Raw genomic sequence first — 16,457 nt, 5'->3', positions numbered from 1 at the left:
ATCAAGTTGAAGCTTAATTTAAAAAAAAAAAACAAATCCTCAATTAGCTAAGGTAACAAATCTGAGTGAGTATGAGTTTCACATCAGTCCAACGCTAACGCTGCCTCCTTTGAAATGTAACCAGGGTAATTAACGAGAGGCTACAAGATAGCACAAAGATAACCTTGTCATTTGAGACAAAAAAATGTTAAGCCAGATTTAGCTTATTTTACATTGCGAAAATAGCTAATGCAAAGCTAAAGGCTGCATGTTAGCCCACAGGCTAATCATGTTGCGACCAAAAACATGGTCAGACTTGGATCACTAATTTAAAATGCTAACTGATCTTCATGAGCTTGGCTACATGGTACCACACAAGCTAAACTCATCGTTTGAGACAACGTTGAGTCAGCTCATTTAAAAAAAAATCTACAATGGTAAATAGCTAATGCCAACATGTTAGCAAACAAACTAGTATTTTGAGACAAAAATGAAGTAAAATTAACTCATTTAACCTTCAATGATAACATAGCCAAGGCTACATGTATGTACACAAGCTAACTTTGTCATTTGAGACAAACAAGCAACAGCAGTTTGTTAAACAACTTTAATTTTGTATATTTTCTTGTAGTCATTGAAATCAAAGCGTTGAAACAGGAAGTTGTTTTCTTGGAGGTGGCGGGACAGGAAGTTAATGCCAGCAGGAGTCGGGGGGCTTTCAGATCATGGAGAAGTTTAACCACTAAAGGACAAGGACACAACAGCGTCACAACAGGCACAAAGTTTCAAGTGACTGAGATGAAGTTTGACCTCATTGAAGTTGAGCTGGATGGCGCCACTGTCGTTGGGGTCGAACTTCTTGAAAATTCCTGACAACACAAAACAACTAGTGAGACGAGAAACAGTTTCAGAGGTGTTGTGTGAGGCCTCGAGTGTTAGCGGTTAGCCATTAGCTTAGCAGTGGCGTTGAAGACTGTTTCAGAGGTGTTAGTTTACTGACCACACAAAACACATTTAGCTTGGGTAGCTAAACGGTTTCAGAGGTGTTGTGTGAGGCCTCAGGTCTTAAGGCCTCTTTATACTGCCGTGGTGGTACGGCCGACAACGCCCGCGTTGCATCACGTGACCGACGACTTGACCCGCACACCCGACAAAAATAGTTGCAGCGCGTCGAACGCCGCAGAGATCATCTCTCGTGATTGGTCCGTTTTAGTCACATGCTGTGATGCCATACTGCTAACTAGCGTGATGACCGTTTCAAACATAGATATGAGGATTAGATACGCCAGCTCGCTGTAGCGGCTCGGCTAACCGACGTGGCTACACGACGGCCATGTTGAGGCCGCCGTTCCCATCAAAGGCAATGCTACATTGTGCACATTGAAATTAAGTCGTAACTTGCTCATTTCTCAATATTTTCTTAACTTTTTTTTGTCAATGCAAAGTGTGTACTATCACATATTTGAAAAAAAGACCCCAATTTTTTTATTTTTTATTTTTATTGCGAAGTTAGGTCTCTCCCAGTTCACCCGTCGTAATTGTGTTGTGCACAACCTTACACAATACAATGTGCCAGCATCCTTGGTCTTTCTGGTTTTCTTGCCGTCCACACACATGGAATGCCCTGACAACTTTGACCCTCCTAGCCCAGCGTCGCTGTTGGCATGCAGTGCAAAAGGAGTGTGTCGTAGCTACCTATTAATTTCTCTGGTTTCAAAGGAAGCGTCAGTTTTAGCAGTTAGCCGTTAGCTTACTGAACACTTAACAACATGCTTAGCGGTCACTAAATAGCATGAAGACAGTTTGAAAGGTGTTTCGTGTGCGCCGTCAGTGTTAGCGGTTAGCTTACGGAACATTATCTCCAGCCTCATCAAGCACCCCACAAAGTTGTCAAAGTCCAGCGTCAAGTCGGGCTCAGCGTAGCGGGCAACCAACAGCTGGTAGATGGCGTTGTTCAGGGTGAAACCTACAATGTAAACAAACAAACAAACGAACCCAAAAAAACCCACAACTTTATTTATAGAGGACTTTAAAACAACCATAGCTGCACACAAAGTGCTGTAGATTACATAAAAAAAGCAATTCAACGTAGGGCAAATTTAAACAGATGAATGATGACAAATAAAAACAATAAAACAAACAGTGCTGAGTTGAAAGCCAAAGAATAAAAATTTGTTGTGTATATGTCATTATATGAGACAATATTTGATATGGCCCTCTGAGGGAAGCCAAAACTACAATGTTTCGGTAACCACTGGTTTGTGCGCGTTAACCAATGTCGGCCACGGCGAGCAAGTTAGGCGATGCGCGGATCTCAATACGCAGTCCTATTGGTCGATGACAAGGTGTGCTGTTGGAGAGTTGTCGTTCACATGTCACACTACACGGATGATTTCCCCCCCAAAAAATCTGATGTTACGCAACTGTTTTAATAATTGATTAATCAGATAAAAAAGTAAAATAAAACCCCATCCCTTTTTGAAAACATATCAAATTGACAGTGCAGAAAACACACTAAAATAAATTGCTGGTGATTCATTTCCTGGTTTGGTTTGCAACTGTCAGAAAATTGGCAAAAATGTTGATCATTGTTTTTGTTTGTTTCAAAATAGAAGCAGATATTGGCAAAATTTTGTCTTATTTTGATTCAACACACTGGGGACTTACTGTTGAGAGGCTACAATTCTGGGAATTTGGATCATTTTAAGTTTAAACAAGGTCTTTAAACGATTAATCGATTAGTAGTCAATAGACTACATCGATTTTATCGGGCTGATCGGTATCGGACGATATTTAGCATTTTATGCTAATCAGCTGATCGGCTATCATGTCATAATTCGCCGATCCAATCAATGACGTCATTGATCAGCTCCGCAAAAGACATTTACTCCGCTTCGCTGCGTGCACAGTATATTTGAATCCAAAAGCTATAAAAGTTTATTTTTAGCCGTGTCGCGTGTCTTTTGACGTAGTATTGGAAATATCTGACGGCCAATAAAGTTTTTTTTAAAAAAAAGAAAAAAACATGTCAGCGGTGTGGAACAGACAACACGTAATGCCCGGATCAGACGATTTGCTCTCTCACGATTGCACTATGTCAGCCTAATGCAATAAAATCGTGTATTCCGGTACCACCGCATCCCGTTTTTTACGATCATTGGGCTTTATCTTGTCAACTCAAATGCGACCGGATACACTCGTTACCGTGGCGACGACAACAAGAGTGGAGCGCGCCGACTTATTTATTGTAAATATCATTTTTGGACCCATTAAATACACAAGTATATACAGTAAATGAACAGGTCATTCAAATAGACACATTCCTACATCTTGTGATCGGATCGGTTATTGTATTTTTAAACTCGCTGATCGGTCCCAAAAATCTTGATCGTGTAAAGCCGAGTTGTCAATACATCGTTGCACTTCTAAACTAGATAAAAACCTTTGAGATTTTTCATTGACTAAAGCTGGACTATAAAACATGACTAAAACCTTAGCATATAGAAATGACTAAAATGTGACTAAAACTTATAAGTAGTTTCATCCCTAAAACTAAGACAGCTGCCAAAAACCACTGATTTGAGAATCCATGTGTCTATTTTACAAGTGCTAGCGGTCTCATTTTGGATCAAATATTTCCACACATTTGCATGTTGTGATATGAATAAAGTTGTCACTGTCACACTAGCCCATTATTGGGCAAAACATTTGAGTCGAAAAGTTTGCGCCGCTGCTGTGTTTCCTCACCGCCAGTGCCATGGTCCCATTTACAAGGAATCTTTTAAGACTAGCGGCGATTCTGTTTTTGTTCTATCGGACCAGCGCAAACATATGAAGACTGTGTCGCCACTGTGTTAGTTAGCATTAGCATTTAGCATGACTGGGCTGACCAGCGTCTTTGAAGGCGACTCTCATCTCCGGCGTGCTCATGGTGCCCGAGTTGTCCGTGTCGTTCTTCTTGTAGATGGACTGTTAAGGACAGAGAAGAAGGTCAGTCACATGGCGTCCACAAGTTCAAAGTTCACATCCTACCAGGTAGCGCTGCACTTTCTTCCACAAGGTGGCAAACTCGGACAGACCCAACTTCCCATTGCCGCTCTCCTGATGCGGCGTCAAGAATCGTGTCGCGCGTCTACTCTGAGGATTGCTACGATACGCCGCCACGAGGAAAGGATACGTCCATGAGGTTGACCATGACTCTGCACGTGTCCATGCTGAAGCCGCTCGTCTTGATGTCACTTCCTGTTAGCGAAGAGCAGACATATGTTCAGTGTTCGCCCACCGTCCGAGCTTCAGGAGTCAAACTCGCAACGCAAAACTCACGCTTGGAGACGATCTTGTTCATGATGGTTCGCAGTTCCGCCGCGGAGATCTCCATGTCCTAAAGCACAACGCGCATGTTAGCATTTCTACGACTGTTAGCACGTTAGCGTTAGCGCGGTCGGCTACGTACGGGTCCCGCCAGCTTGGCGAACAGGCCTCGGAAAGCAGAGTCCACCTCCTCTTCCGGAACGATTTCCTGTCAAGGCGACGCTGCGTTAGCCAAATTCAATGGTGTCGTCACAATTTTGGAGCCCTTACTCTGTTTTTATGAAGTATGATAGAGTGCGTTCTCCTTATTTGGAAACGAAAAGTAATTTTTGGAGGGGAGGAGGCTGGAACGCATTCATGGCACTTGCATTCATTTCAATGGGGAAATAGGTTTTGAGATACGAGTGTTTTGAGTGAGTTACTTGTGTGGTCAAGGAACAAATTCAACTCGTATCTCAACACACCACTGTGCATATATCCACACATATACATACATACATATATATTTTTTTATACATGTACTTTATAAATACACACACACACACACATCATTACTCACATCTTCAAGGTCGGCGCTGACCGGGTCATCAAATGGCCTGAAAACACACACACACACACACACACACACACACACACACACACACACACACACACACACACACTTGACATGAGTGGAAAAAAACCCCCACGCACAAGAGCAGCCTTGTTTAGTTGGGCCGACTTGTTTGCCTCCCGCAAACAGACGGCGCTCGGGGCGAGTTCGCAAACAGCGGCGTCGTCGACACGCCCGGGGGCCCCGCCACTCGCCCCCAACTTACACGGTCTGGCTCCGCTTTTCGGAGAAGACGCGTATGCAGAAGTCGCCGTTGAGGTGCGGGTCGAAGGTGGATGGCACCACCAGGTACTCGCCGGGCGGCAGCTTGAAGCGGGTACTGACTTCACGCAGGTTGACGAAGGTCTCCGAGCGAGCCGTCTGCGCGTGTGTCACGAAGAAGTTCTTGTCCAGGTGTACCTGCCGTTGGCCGTGGAACTGAGGCGCAAACACGGACGCCGCTGGCTTGTTACCATGGCGAGCGCACACAACGACCTTTCAACCCACTGTGAATGCACTGCTCACCTGACTGGGAAGCTGAAAGACAACACAGATATTTTCTTGATAGCAGCGGTCACCTAAGAGCGATTGCAATTGTTTACATGAATAGTTTCAACCCGATCTAAACAACCAGCGACGATCCCACGAAGGCCTTTTCCCGGCGCACTTGCTCAGCACGAAGGACGACGACACCCCGGTGCGGGCGGTGCCGACCCCGCGCTGACGTAGTACTCTACGAACAGACGGGCGGCGCGGCACAGAAAGGAAGCGTACGCCCTCGCATCCCCGCCCGAGCGCGTGTCGTCATCGTGTCCCTGAGCGAGACACTTAACCCGCATTGCCGACGAATGCGGTCGGAGGGGCCGTAGGCGCGGAATGGCAGCCACGCTTCTGTGAGACTGCCCCAGGGCAGCTGTGGCTAAACGCAAGTAGCTTCCCAGCACCGGGTGGGACTGTGGAGTGAATGAATAATGTGTGCAATTGGAAAGCGTCTTGAGTGCGACGAGAAGCGCTACATAAGTTGAATGCATTATTATGATAATGATGATTATTATTATTATTGCAAGGAAGTCGGGAGGCTAGACCGTGGCAATATGTATTTGTCATTGTTGCAAAAGAGAGCCCTGGCTTTGCATATTTTAAGCAGGCGAAGGATAAGAGTTGCAGCGAAAACAAAAAAAACAGAAATGGACGCATCCCATCCTCATTTCACGACAGGATCTCTGAGTTGAAGCTCGTTCATGAGCTTCAGTTCCACGAAGAGCGCGTCAAGGTGCATTTCAGGCTGAGCAGGGAGCAGTTTGAAAGCCTCGATTTTCCCTTGTCCCAAAACTCGGGCTAGTTTTTTTAGCCGCTTTTATTCGGACTACGCCCTCTTTGACAAATGATGCCCCAGATCTTACGAGATCTTACTCACACAGCACCCGACCCTCTTCCATCTCTCTCCCAATCGAAGTTCCGCCTTTCTTACAAACTCCTCCTCCTCACTGACAAATCCCTCCTGTACCTTTCAGACCTTCTGCAGCAGCCGTACATATATGCAGTCATACGTACCCCTGTCATATTGGAATCAAAGTGTAGGCTACACCTTTTTTTACCTATGTATAATGCGCACTATTGACTTTTGACAATTTTTTGGGGGGGAAAATCTGCATTATACACAAGACATTTTGTTGTGTTCTTTAATCTTTTGTTTGCTTCTGAAAATAGACAAAAACTGCTCTCTTCTGTTCTTTGGCAGTTTGGATGAGTTTTCCTAGCGTGCGTGTGCGCGCGTCACCTCGTATATAGCGAATCCGATGGTGTGCATGTCCTCCCCCTGCTTCCTGAGCTTCCTTCGGTTCTTCTGCATCAAACCCAACACGAAGCTGCACCCGACCTCGCCGTCATCCGGGTCGTCGTCTTCTGCGTCCAACTTGATGACGAACTGCGGGTTCATCCAGAAGGTGTCTGCGGGGACACGGCCGCCGCGTCACCCGACTGCTAAGCTAACGCGCTAACTCAGCTAACTCACAGGGGTGGTTCCTGCAGCCGCCGGCCGTGGAGCCGCGCCTCCACGAGCCGTCGAACTTGTTGAAGCTCCAGTGCTTCACAGAGTCGTCCAAGATGGTGTCGGGCGTCAAAGTGCACACCTCTACGCGCGAGTAGTGACGCAGGAAGTCTCGGTACGACATCCTGGCAAAAAAAAAAAACCAAAAAAAAAAGTCACATCCAGCACACGTGTCGCGCACGTTTTGTTGCGCTTACCAGAACTCTCCGTCCTCTGCGTTGGCGTGAGGGCAATCTCCCTGCACAGAATCCCACTCGGATGACCTGCGGGAGCGTAAAAGGGGTCAGGGATCACACCGGTGGTAACTGCGCGATGACATCGTCGTCGTCGCACCCGTCACTCCAGGCGCCGGTCCACTCCACTTGACCCCAGGGGTTCCTGACCCGGACGAGCTTCTCCGGGCGACCTCGGAAGTTGACCTGTGCACAGAGGTCACGCAGAGGTCACGCAGAGGTCACACCAGCGGGTGCGCCTGCACAAGATGTGACCTCTGACCTCCACAGCGCCCGTCAAGGAGTACGCGTGACCTTTGACCAGCTTTTGGCGCGTCACCGCCTCAGAGTCTGCGGCGCTCGTGATCTGACAACAAGAAAAACTCAATTGAAAATTTGAAAAATCATGACGGCTGCTATCTGGAAAAACTCGCTCATGTCTCTCCGATCCCGAGACGCCTCTGTGACATGTAGCGAGATTACATAATTGAATGACAAAATGTATCCATTACAATTACATTACGCTTGCGATTGGCTCTCTCTGGCCATGTGCCAGAGAGAGCCAACACACTTTGACGTAGTCTCAAACATGACATAATTTTCCAATGACTACAATGATTTTTCTTTTTTAAAAAGAAGACTAAGCCCACGCACACACTTTGACACAATGGTGCGCTGCTAACTCTGCAAAATCAAGAACTGCCGTGTCCCCACATTCAAACGGGAATCCTGCAAAATAATCCCAACATTGACGGAATCGACCTGTCATCTCATCACATGTTTTTTTCTGGAACTGAAATGGAATAGGTAGCTTTTCTTGTATTGTGATGTATGAATGTATTCCCGTTACATGTATTCCGTTACTCCCAAGCGTGTGTGTGCGCACTTCTACATTTTAGATGGAATAATGGTGAGAATTTATGTAACATTCTAATTTGCTGAAATGGTGAAATTATCTTTTTCATCCATCCTTTTTCTACCGCTTATCCGGGTCGGGTCGCGGGGGCAGTCGCTTTAGCGGGGACGCCCAGACTTCCCTCTCTCCAGCCACTTCATCCGGCTCTTCCGGGGGGATCCCGAGGCGTTCCCGGGCCATCTGAAAGACGTAGTCTCTCCGGCGTGTCCCGGGTCGTCCCCGGGGTCTCCTCCCGGCGGGACGTGCCCGGAACACCTCACCGGGGAGGCGTCCGAATCAGATGCCCCGGCCACCTCATCTGGCTCCTGTCGATGCGGAGGAGCAGCGGCTCTACTCTGAGCCCCCCCCCCCCCCCCCCCCCCGGTTGACCGAGCTTCTCACCCGTTCTCTAAGGGAGAGCCCGGACACCCTGCGGAGGAAACTCATTTCGGCCGCTTGTTCTTGCGGTCACGACCCGCAGCTCGTGACCAGAGGTGAGGGTAGGAACGTAGATCGACCGGTAAATCGAGAGCTTCGCCTTTCGACTTCGCTCCTTCTTCACCACGACGGACCGATACAAAGTCCGCATCGCTGCGGACGCCGCACCGATCCGCCTGTCGATCTCCCGTTCCGTTCTTCCCTCGCTCGTGAACGAGACCCCGAGATACTTGAACTCCTCCACTCGGGGCAGGATCTCATCCCCGACCCGGAGAGGGCGCGCCACCCTTTTCCGACCGAGGACCACGGTCTCAGATTTGGAGGTGCCGATTCTCATCCCGGCCGCTTCGCACTCTGCTGCGAATCGCTCCGGTGAGAGTTGGAGGTCACGGCTCGATGAAGCCGACAGAACCGCGTCATCTGCAAAAAGCAGAGATGCAATACTGAGGCCACCAAACCGGACCCCCTCTACGCCTAGAAATTCTGCGACAAAGGGCAGCCTTGGCGGAGTCCAACCCTCACTGGAAAAGGGTCCAACTTACTGCCGGCAATGCGGACCAAACTCTGACTCCGGTCGTACGGGAACCGAACAGCCCCAATCAGAGGAGGTCTTCGGAGTATTCTCCCCACCGACTCACAACGTCCCGAGTCGAGGTCAGCGGCGCCCCGTCCCCACTATACAAAGTGTCGATGGTGCACTGCTTTCCTCTCCTGAGACGCCGGACGGCGGACCAGAATTTCCTCGAAGCCGTCCGGAAGTCTTTCTCCGTGGCCTCACCGAACTTCTCCCATACCCGAGTTTTTGCTTCAGCGACCACCAAAGCTGCATTCCGCTTGGCCAGCCGGTACCCGTCAGCTGCCTCAGGAGTCCCACGGGCCAAAAATACCAGATAGGACTCCTCCTTCAGCTTGACGGCATCCTTCACCATTGGTGTTCAAAACGGGTTCGGGGATCGCCGCCACGACAGGCCCCGACCACCTTACGGCCACAGCTGCGGTCGGCCGCCTCAGCAACGGAGGCGCGGAAGACGGTCCGCTCGGACTCGATGTTCCCCGCCTCCCCCGGAACACGAGCAAAGTTCTGTCCGAGGTGGGAGTCGAAACTCCTTCTGACGGGGGATTCTCGTCCACCGGGGTGAACCCCAACGTACAGGCGCCCAGCCGGGGGGCAATAAGTATACCAACACCTGCTCGGCGCTTCTCACCGTGGGCGACTCCAGAGCGGAAGAGAGTCCGACCCCTCTCGAGAGGACCGGTGCCAGAGCCCGAGCTGTGCGCGGAGGCGAGTCCGACTATATCTAGTCGGAACTTCTCGACCTCGCACACCACCTCGGGCTCCTTCCCTGCCAGAGAGGTGACGTTCCACATCCCTAGAGGCAGCTTCTGTAGCCGGGGATCGGATCGCCGAGGTCCCCGCCTTCCGCCGCCGCCCGGCTCGCACTGTACCCGACCCCTATGGCCCCTCCCGCAGGCGGCGAGCCTACGGGATGGGGGACCCACGTTACCCTTTCGGGCCGTGCCCGGCCGGGCCCCGCGGGTAGCAGGCCCGGCCGCCGGGCGCTCGCCTTCGAGCCCCACCTCCGGGCCTGGCTCCGGAGGTGGGGCCCCGGTGACCCGCGTCCAAGCAAGGGAAAACTAAGTCCATTGTTTGTCGTCATCATTAGGGGTCTTTGAGCCGTGCTTTGTCTGGTCCCTCACGTGGGACTAGTTTGTCATGGGTGACCCTGCCAGGGGCATAAGGCCCCCGGAGACACACAAACCCCTCCACCACGATAAGGTGACGGCTCAAGGAGGGGTATCTTCTTTATCTTTTTCATTTGCTGTAAAATGTAATCCTCAAAGTTCTATAAAAAAAAAAAAACATTTTTAAACTATTTCATGATGTGATGTCAATCTACACAATAGAAGCGTGTGAGTGACGTACGTCTATGGAGCATCCCAAAAGCGCCCCCGCTTCCAAGGCTTTGTGCAGGATTTCAAAGAGGTCGGCGGGAGGTCGGCTGAGGTCAAAGTTCTCCGCGATGCCCCCCGTGAAGTCTTCGAAGCCCTCCGTGGTGGAGCCCCCCGACAGGGCCTCGTAGCTGCCGTTCAACCTGCGCGCGCACGCACGCACACCGGCGCTAGGACGTGCTGATGCTAATGCTAACGGTAAGATGGGGGCGTGGCCTCACTTGGCGTAGGCCTTCTCCAGAAGCGCGCTCCAAAACTCCCGACCCTCCGCCGAGTGCACGAACAGAAGCTCCCCGTCTTTCGCCGGAAGGCGGTCGTCGATGACCACGTCCACCCACTCGCCGAACTGCCACAGCTGCACGCACACACGAGCACAAAGAAGTACACTCACACAAATGTGCGCCGATACGCAGGGGTTCGCCGCATACACGCGTACGGACGGTGTGACCTCTTACCTGGAAGTGAAAGATTCCGGCGTAGTCGTCGTGAAAGTTTTGGTCGGCGGGGACGACGCGAGCCATCACGAACTCGTTGAGGGTCAGCGACGCGATGGCCGCCAACAGCCAACAGTCACCTGCGTTGTCACGACAAGCGATAAGACACGCCCGCAAAACAATCGCTCAACTTCCCGCCAATATTTTCACTCAGAAGACGTCGCCGTGTCCGTGTTGGCGACGTTCGCTCGAATCAAACGCAAAGCCGTCTCGCCGTCCCTTGAAAAAGAGATGCAAATCAAATCGACTGACAGAGGATTTACTCGAGTTCTGACGAGCACGCTCTGCGTTTTGGGAGGCAATGTGTTTGTCAAGTTCCACTTCCTGTTTCCAACGCAGATGCTGACAAAAAAAATAAAAAAATGTCACAAAAAGTAGATGCACGCTAATGACTGTATGTGCTTCCTGCCATCTACTGTCACGTATGCAGCGGGCCAGGTTAGCAAATGCTAATGGCGCCCTGGCCTCTAGGGGGCACCCCCAAAGAAATGGGGTCACAATTCACAGTAATTGGATTGAAAGAAACGATTACTGTTAAGGCGGCACGGTGGCCGACTGGTTTGAGCGTCAGCCTCACAGTTCTGAGGACCCGGGTTCAATCCCCGCGGGGCCCCGCCTGTGTGGAGTTTGCATGTTCTCCCCGTGCCCGCGTGGCTTTTCTCCGGGCGCTGCGCTTTCCTCCCACATCCCCAAAACATGCATTAATCGGAGACTCTAAATTGCCCGTAGGCGTGACTGTGAGTGCGAGTAGTTGTTTGTTCCTATGTGCCCTGCGATTGGCTGGCAACCGGTTCGGGGCGTACCCCGCCTCCTGCCCGATGACAGCCGGGATAGGCTCCGGCACGCCCGCGACCCGCGTGAGGAGAAGCGGCTCAGAAAATGGATGGATGGATTACTTTTAACTCTTCATTTCAAGGAAAGGAAAACGGGCAAATTGAAATTAATATAAACAATACATGAAATAAACCAAGAGGGTCCACGGGAATGAGTTTGAGTTCAGCGTTCCCGCCCGGAGCATTAAAGCGACGACGCGCGCGGCTGCCGATGGTAGCGACTCGCATGGAAACGAACGCCGCTGGCGAGGACAGACTGGTTCGGGGAGGCATCGTTAAGGTACTTTTGCGGAACGGAACACAGGACCGAATCGTCCGCACGAACACGAACGGTAAGGCGCCGAGACGGCAGAGTTGATCACGCGCATTGTAGTTCCCGCAGATATGAGTAGCAAGCTACGACACGCGCACTTTGAGCCGCGTACCGACACCGACGCTAGGCTCGGTCGGGAGCTCCGAGTCAGTCGTCAGCGCACTCGGTGTGTGAGAAGGGCAAGAAAAGCAAACGCCGTACAATCACAACAAAGGGAACCGGGAATGATCAAAAGAATCCTATTTATAGATTTGTTTGCACTTTTTGAAATAACATTCTGTATTGATAGCACACACTTTGACGTTGACAAAAAAAGTAAAATCGGTTGAGAAATGAGCAAGTTCCGACTTCATTTCGACGTCAGTGCATTGCCTTCCATGTGAACACTTCCCCCACCAACATGGCCGCCGCGTCCGGCCGCTACAGCGCATCTTCACTTCTATGAGAGTAACTTTGGGTTTCTGGATTGCTTGCAGAAGATTTCTAAATGTCTGACGTCAGTTGCACTTAGCCTGAAGATGAAATGGCTTCCTAACACGATAGCAGACGTATGGCGTATGGCTGTTCATTCGTGGAGTCCGACGATAAGAACGAAATCACCGTCTGGGCATTCAAAAAGCCACCCCAAAATGCGGATGGCTTCGGCCAGAGGGGGCGCCGGCCGTCGCCTGTCAACAAGCGCGGACGAACGCGAGGAAGATCGCGGCGGCGACTTCAGCTCCGGATTCAGCCATATTTCCGTTGAAACGGAAACAGAACGCGGTCCTGACAGCGACGACGACGTTGTCGGAAACGGTGACCAAGATGGCGGCCGGTTACAAGACACATGACTTACTCTTCGACATTCATATTATTCAAAGAATGATTTGAGAAGACCTGATCATGATTTGAGATCTCGTTTGAGGTGCTCGTGTATAAACCAGCGATGTCCAACCTTTACGGAGCCAAGGCACACCGACAAACAAAAATGTCACAAAAAGTAGATGCACGCTAATGACTGTATGTGCTTCCTGCCATCTAATAGAAGAGCTTTTATTTGTTCTGTCTGTCACTATGCCTCACTGGCATAGTGACAGGAACAAAGATACATTATTGATTGTAAATAATGAAGTAAAATGTTCAACTGAACCAAAGCCACTTGTTGTCGAATCCTTCTTTGCGATGAAAAGACGCGCACGGAGCTAGCTGGCGTCTGTGGCCAAGGGTGCATTAGAAGAACGTACCCTATAATATCAATACATAATCTCCTCGATGTTGTCGGAAAATAGTTCAACGCTTCCTTTTCTCGTTGAATGTTTGGTGAGCAGGTTTCCAATTTGCAATGATTCTGGTGCGCTTCAAAGCTCCCGTATCCGCACTGGTGCTAGCTTCCCATTCCCGCCGTCGCTTTTTGGGAGCGTCCTCTTGTGCCGTACGCCCAATCCAGGTCCCGTTTCCACGTGAAATGTGCGACGCTGCGGGCTCCCGCTCGTCCCGCCTTCTCCGGACTCGTCTTGTCCGCTCGCGCTTCAGTCGGGGGTCCTTTGGGAATCGCAACGGGCTAACGCTCTCTCCGGCCTCGTCGGAACCTCCTGCGGCCACGCGACCTTTTCGGCATCTGAACTCGTCCGGACGACGACGACTCGCTTCCCGTCATTGGTGACGTCACGCGTCAAACCGGAAGAGGCGACGTCGTCGTTTAGGGCGCCAGATTTGGAAGTGAAAAAGGGACCAAACAAATGGACTAATTCAGTGTAATTGTGTTCCGTGACGACAGTAATTTACATTTGAAGATGGAGGCTTTTTTTGTTCACGACAGACGTAAAGCATATTTCAGCCGACCCTTCTCATCTTCCCTTTAAAATAGGAGAAGACCAAAGTCATTCCACGATCGAAGAATTATCCATCCATCCGTTTTCCGTAGCGCTTCTCCCCAGGCGGGTCGCGGGCGTGCCGGCGGTCGGGCGAGACCGGTCGCCAGCCGGTCGCGGGGCACACACAGACAAACCACCGTCGGCACTCACATTCACACCGGCGGGCAATTTAGCGACTCCGACGATCCTGGCGCCCATGTGCGACGACACCGGAGCGGCCGCGTGCAAACGCCGCACAGGCCGGGCCGGATTTGAACTCGCGACCTCGCAACTGGGAGGCGCGTGCGCTAAGCGGGCGGCCGACGTGCCGCCTCGAGGAATTCATCTGAAGGAATCCAAATTTCTGCAAAATATTTCGTATGAGAGGGAAATTAGAACATGATTATACATGAATGTTTGAATGGCAAAACAACGGTGATGCCTTTATTCATATTTAATGTCGAGAAACGTGCAACATTCATTTAAGGCGGGTGCTTGATGGGATAAAATGACAAATGTGCTTTTTGTTTCTGTTGCTGCCTACAGTTATTTCCAGTAGCCTATTTTTCATCATAGCAACAGTCAAACACGGTGGTGCTCGTGTGATGGTCTTGGGCTGCTTTTCTCCTTCAGGACCTGGACAACTCGCTGTCATTGATGGAACCATGAATTCTGCTCTTTAACAGAAAATCCTGAAGGACAATGTTCAGCCTTCAGCTTGTGACCTCAAGCTGAAGCACACTTGGGTTCTACACCACGATAACAAAACTGCTGAGGGTGGCCCAACCGGTTCTTAGGTTTAGGCGGCCAGTACGTTTTGATACAGGGCCAGCTAACTTTGAATAGTTTTTTTCCTGATGAACTGAAATCCCCTTTTAAAAACAGCATTTTAAGTTGACTTGGGTTATATTTATCTGATATTTGTTTGTTGATCTGAAACATTAAAGTGTGGAAACTATGCAAAAATGTAAGAATTTGAGAAGGGGGGCAATACTTTTCACGGTGCTGTAAAATGTGAATAGCGGCGACGCCCCGCAGGGAGGATGCGACCTCGAGGCGAAAGAGAACGTTTCTGAGCATCCCACACAGGGAGAGAGTCGCGATTGGTGCAGATTGTAAAGGACACGTTGGGGGAGGCGCTGCGCTTGTTCCTATGTTTCCGATTGGGGGGCATGTTAGGAAGGGAAGACAAGAAATAGCAAAAACAAATGAAAATGCTTTGCCTTTTCTTTCGTATGTCAATTGCTGACGGGGGGGCTTCATATAAACTCTCGCCTTGGCCGCCACATTGGGGCGTGCGCGTGCATCGTTGTTAGTGTAAAGATACATTATTGGAGCTGCAAATACAGTGTGTGTGTGTGTGTTGGGGGGGCGGGGCTCACTCAGACGGACATTCCTTCACAGACCTCAACACACACAAAAAAAAGCTACAGGCAGAAAAAATTCCGACATGAAAATAAGAAGTGAGTCACGCAGCTGGTGACTCATCACGCACACACGCAGCTCGAGGGCGTGTCTGCGTGCGCCAACGACAGCAGAAGAAACGTCGGCCTCGGACGTTTTCTGCGACTTACTTGCCGTCCGGGCTCCGATTTTTGTGTCTGTCGCCGGTTGACGTTTTCTACCGCTTACGCGGATGCGCCGAGCTCGGAATCGGAACAAAGGAAGTTCACGTTATTAGCCGACTCCTTTGAGGACAAAGAGCTCAAATTCAAGTATTGACAATAACGGAATTTCTGTTCCCGTTCCAAATCAGTTTCCCCACAGAAGTCCAAGCTCCATTTTTGGGACTGACTTTGGGAGGTGGGAGGGAGGGAGGGAGGGGGGGGGGCGGGGGGGTCCGGTTTACACCAGAAAAAATGCAAATCGCTCTTGCGGATGTCAAAAGTCATTTTCCGAACTTTTCAGAAAGTTGTTTTGCCTTTTGAGTTCGAGTCAGACTTTGCCCTTTGCCAAATGCGCGAAGGAGAACACGAGCCCAGCCCCCGCCCCCCCCCCCCCCCCCCAGCCATCCGGGTAGCAGCGCCCCTGGAGCGAAGAGCAGACGTACCGAGCGCCCCCTGACAGATGTCCGTCCTGCTGGCTCCGCCCACGATGAACTCGGGTGAAGTACGCGAGCTCCTGATGGGACGCAAACACGCACGCGTCACGTGACGTCAGGCGGCGGCGGCGGCGACGGAGGAGGAGGACACGTACCGTGGGCCTCTTCCAGGTGACCCCTCGCGTCTTGTACGAGTCGCGGCCCAGCTCGTTGAAGCCCAGCGCCTCGGGGCAGGCGGGGAAGGCGGGGTCGCAGAAGAGTCTGCCGCCGCTCACGCACTCGGCCCGCAGGGCGCCGAAGTCCTGATTGAGGAAGGGGACCGCCCGCCGGTTGCTGCCGAAGCCCGCCGCCTCGGCGCGCTTCTTGGCCAGGGTGGACGCCACGCCGGACATGATGAAGACGAGGATGAAGATGAAGACGAAGACGACGGCGATCGACGACGAGCTTCGTCGCAGCTCACTCCGCTCAACTTTCTGGCCTGCGAAACTTGGGAGGCGCGTGACGTCATCGGAGGCAA

At 50.9% G+C, this 16,457-nt stretch overlaps 1 protein-coding gene across 1 annotated transcript; it reads right to left on the bottom strand.

The window, feature by feature from the left end:
• Positions 1 to 571: 571 nt before the first annotated feature.
• Positions 572 to 16,439, bottom strand: LOC133403937 (calpain-2 catalytic subunit-like). The gene is made up of 21 exons (XM_061679388.1): positions 16,088 to 16,439; positions 15,950 to 16,011; positions 10,883 to 11,001; positions 10,649 to 10,782; positions 10,402 to 10,570; positions 7,428 to 7,511; positions 7,266 to 7,351; positions 7,130 to 7,195; positions 6,897 to 7,057; positions 6,663 to 6,832; positions 5,408 to 5,419; positions 5,109 to 5,320; positions 4,850 to 4,886; positions 4,433 to 4,498; positions 4,303 to 4,360; positions 4,157 to 4,221; positions 4,012 to 4,080; positions 3,870 to 3,948; positions 1,829 to 1,945; positions 790 to 848; positions 572 to 721 (listed from the first exon to the last, which is right to left on the bottom strand). The coding sequence occupies exons 1-21, from the start codon at positions 16,330 to 16,332 to the stop codon at positions 698 to 700; spliced, it is 2,094 nt and encodes a 697-aa protein (XP_061535372.1). The 5' UTR covers positions 16,333 to 16,439; the 3' UTR covers positions 572 to 697.
• Between the last annotated feature and the right edge of the window lie 18 nt (positions 16,440 to 16,457).

The sequence above is a fragment of the Phycodurus eques genome, chromosome 6 (assembly GCF_024500275.1).
Source record: "Phycodurus eques isolate BA_2022a chromosome 6, UOR_Pequ_1.1, whole genome shotgun sequence".
Classification (NCBI taxonomy): domain Eukaryota; kingdom Metazoa; phylum Chordata; class Actinopteri; order Syngnathiformes; family Syngnathidae; genus Phycodurus; species Phycodurus eques.
The sequence above is the reverse complement of the archived record's forward strand: the minus strand, read 5'-3'. Positions and strand labels throughout refer to the sequence as shown.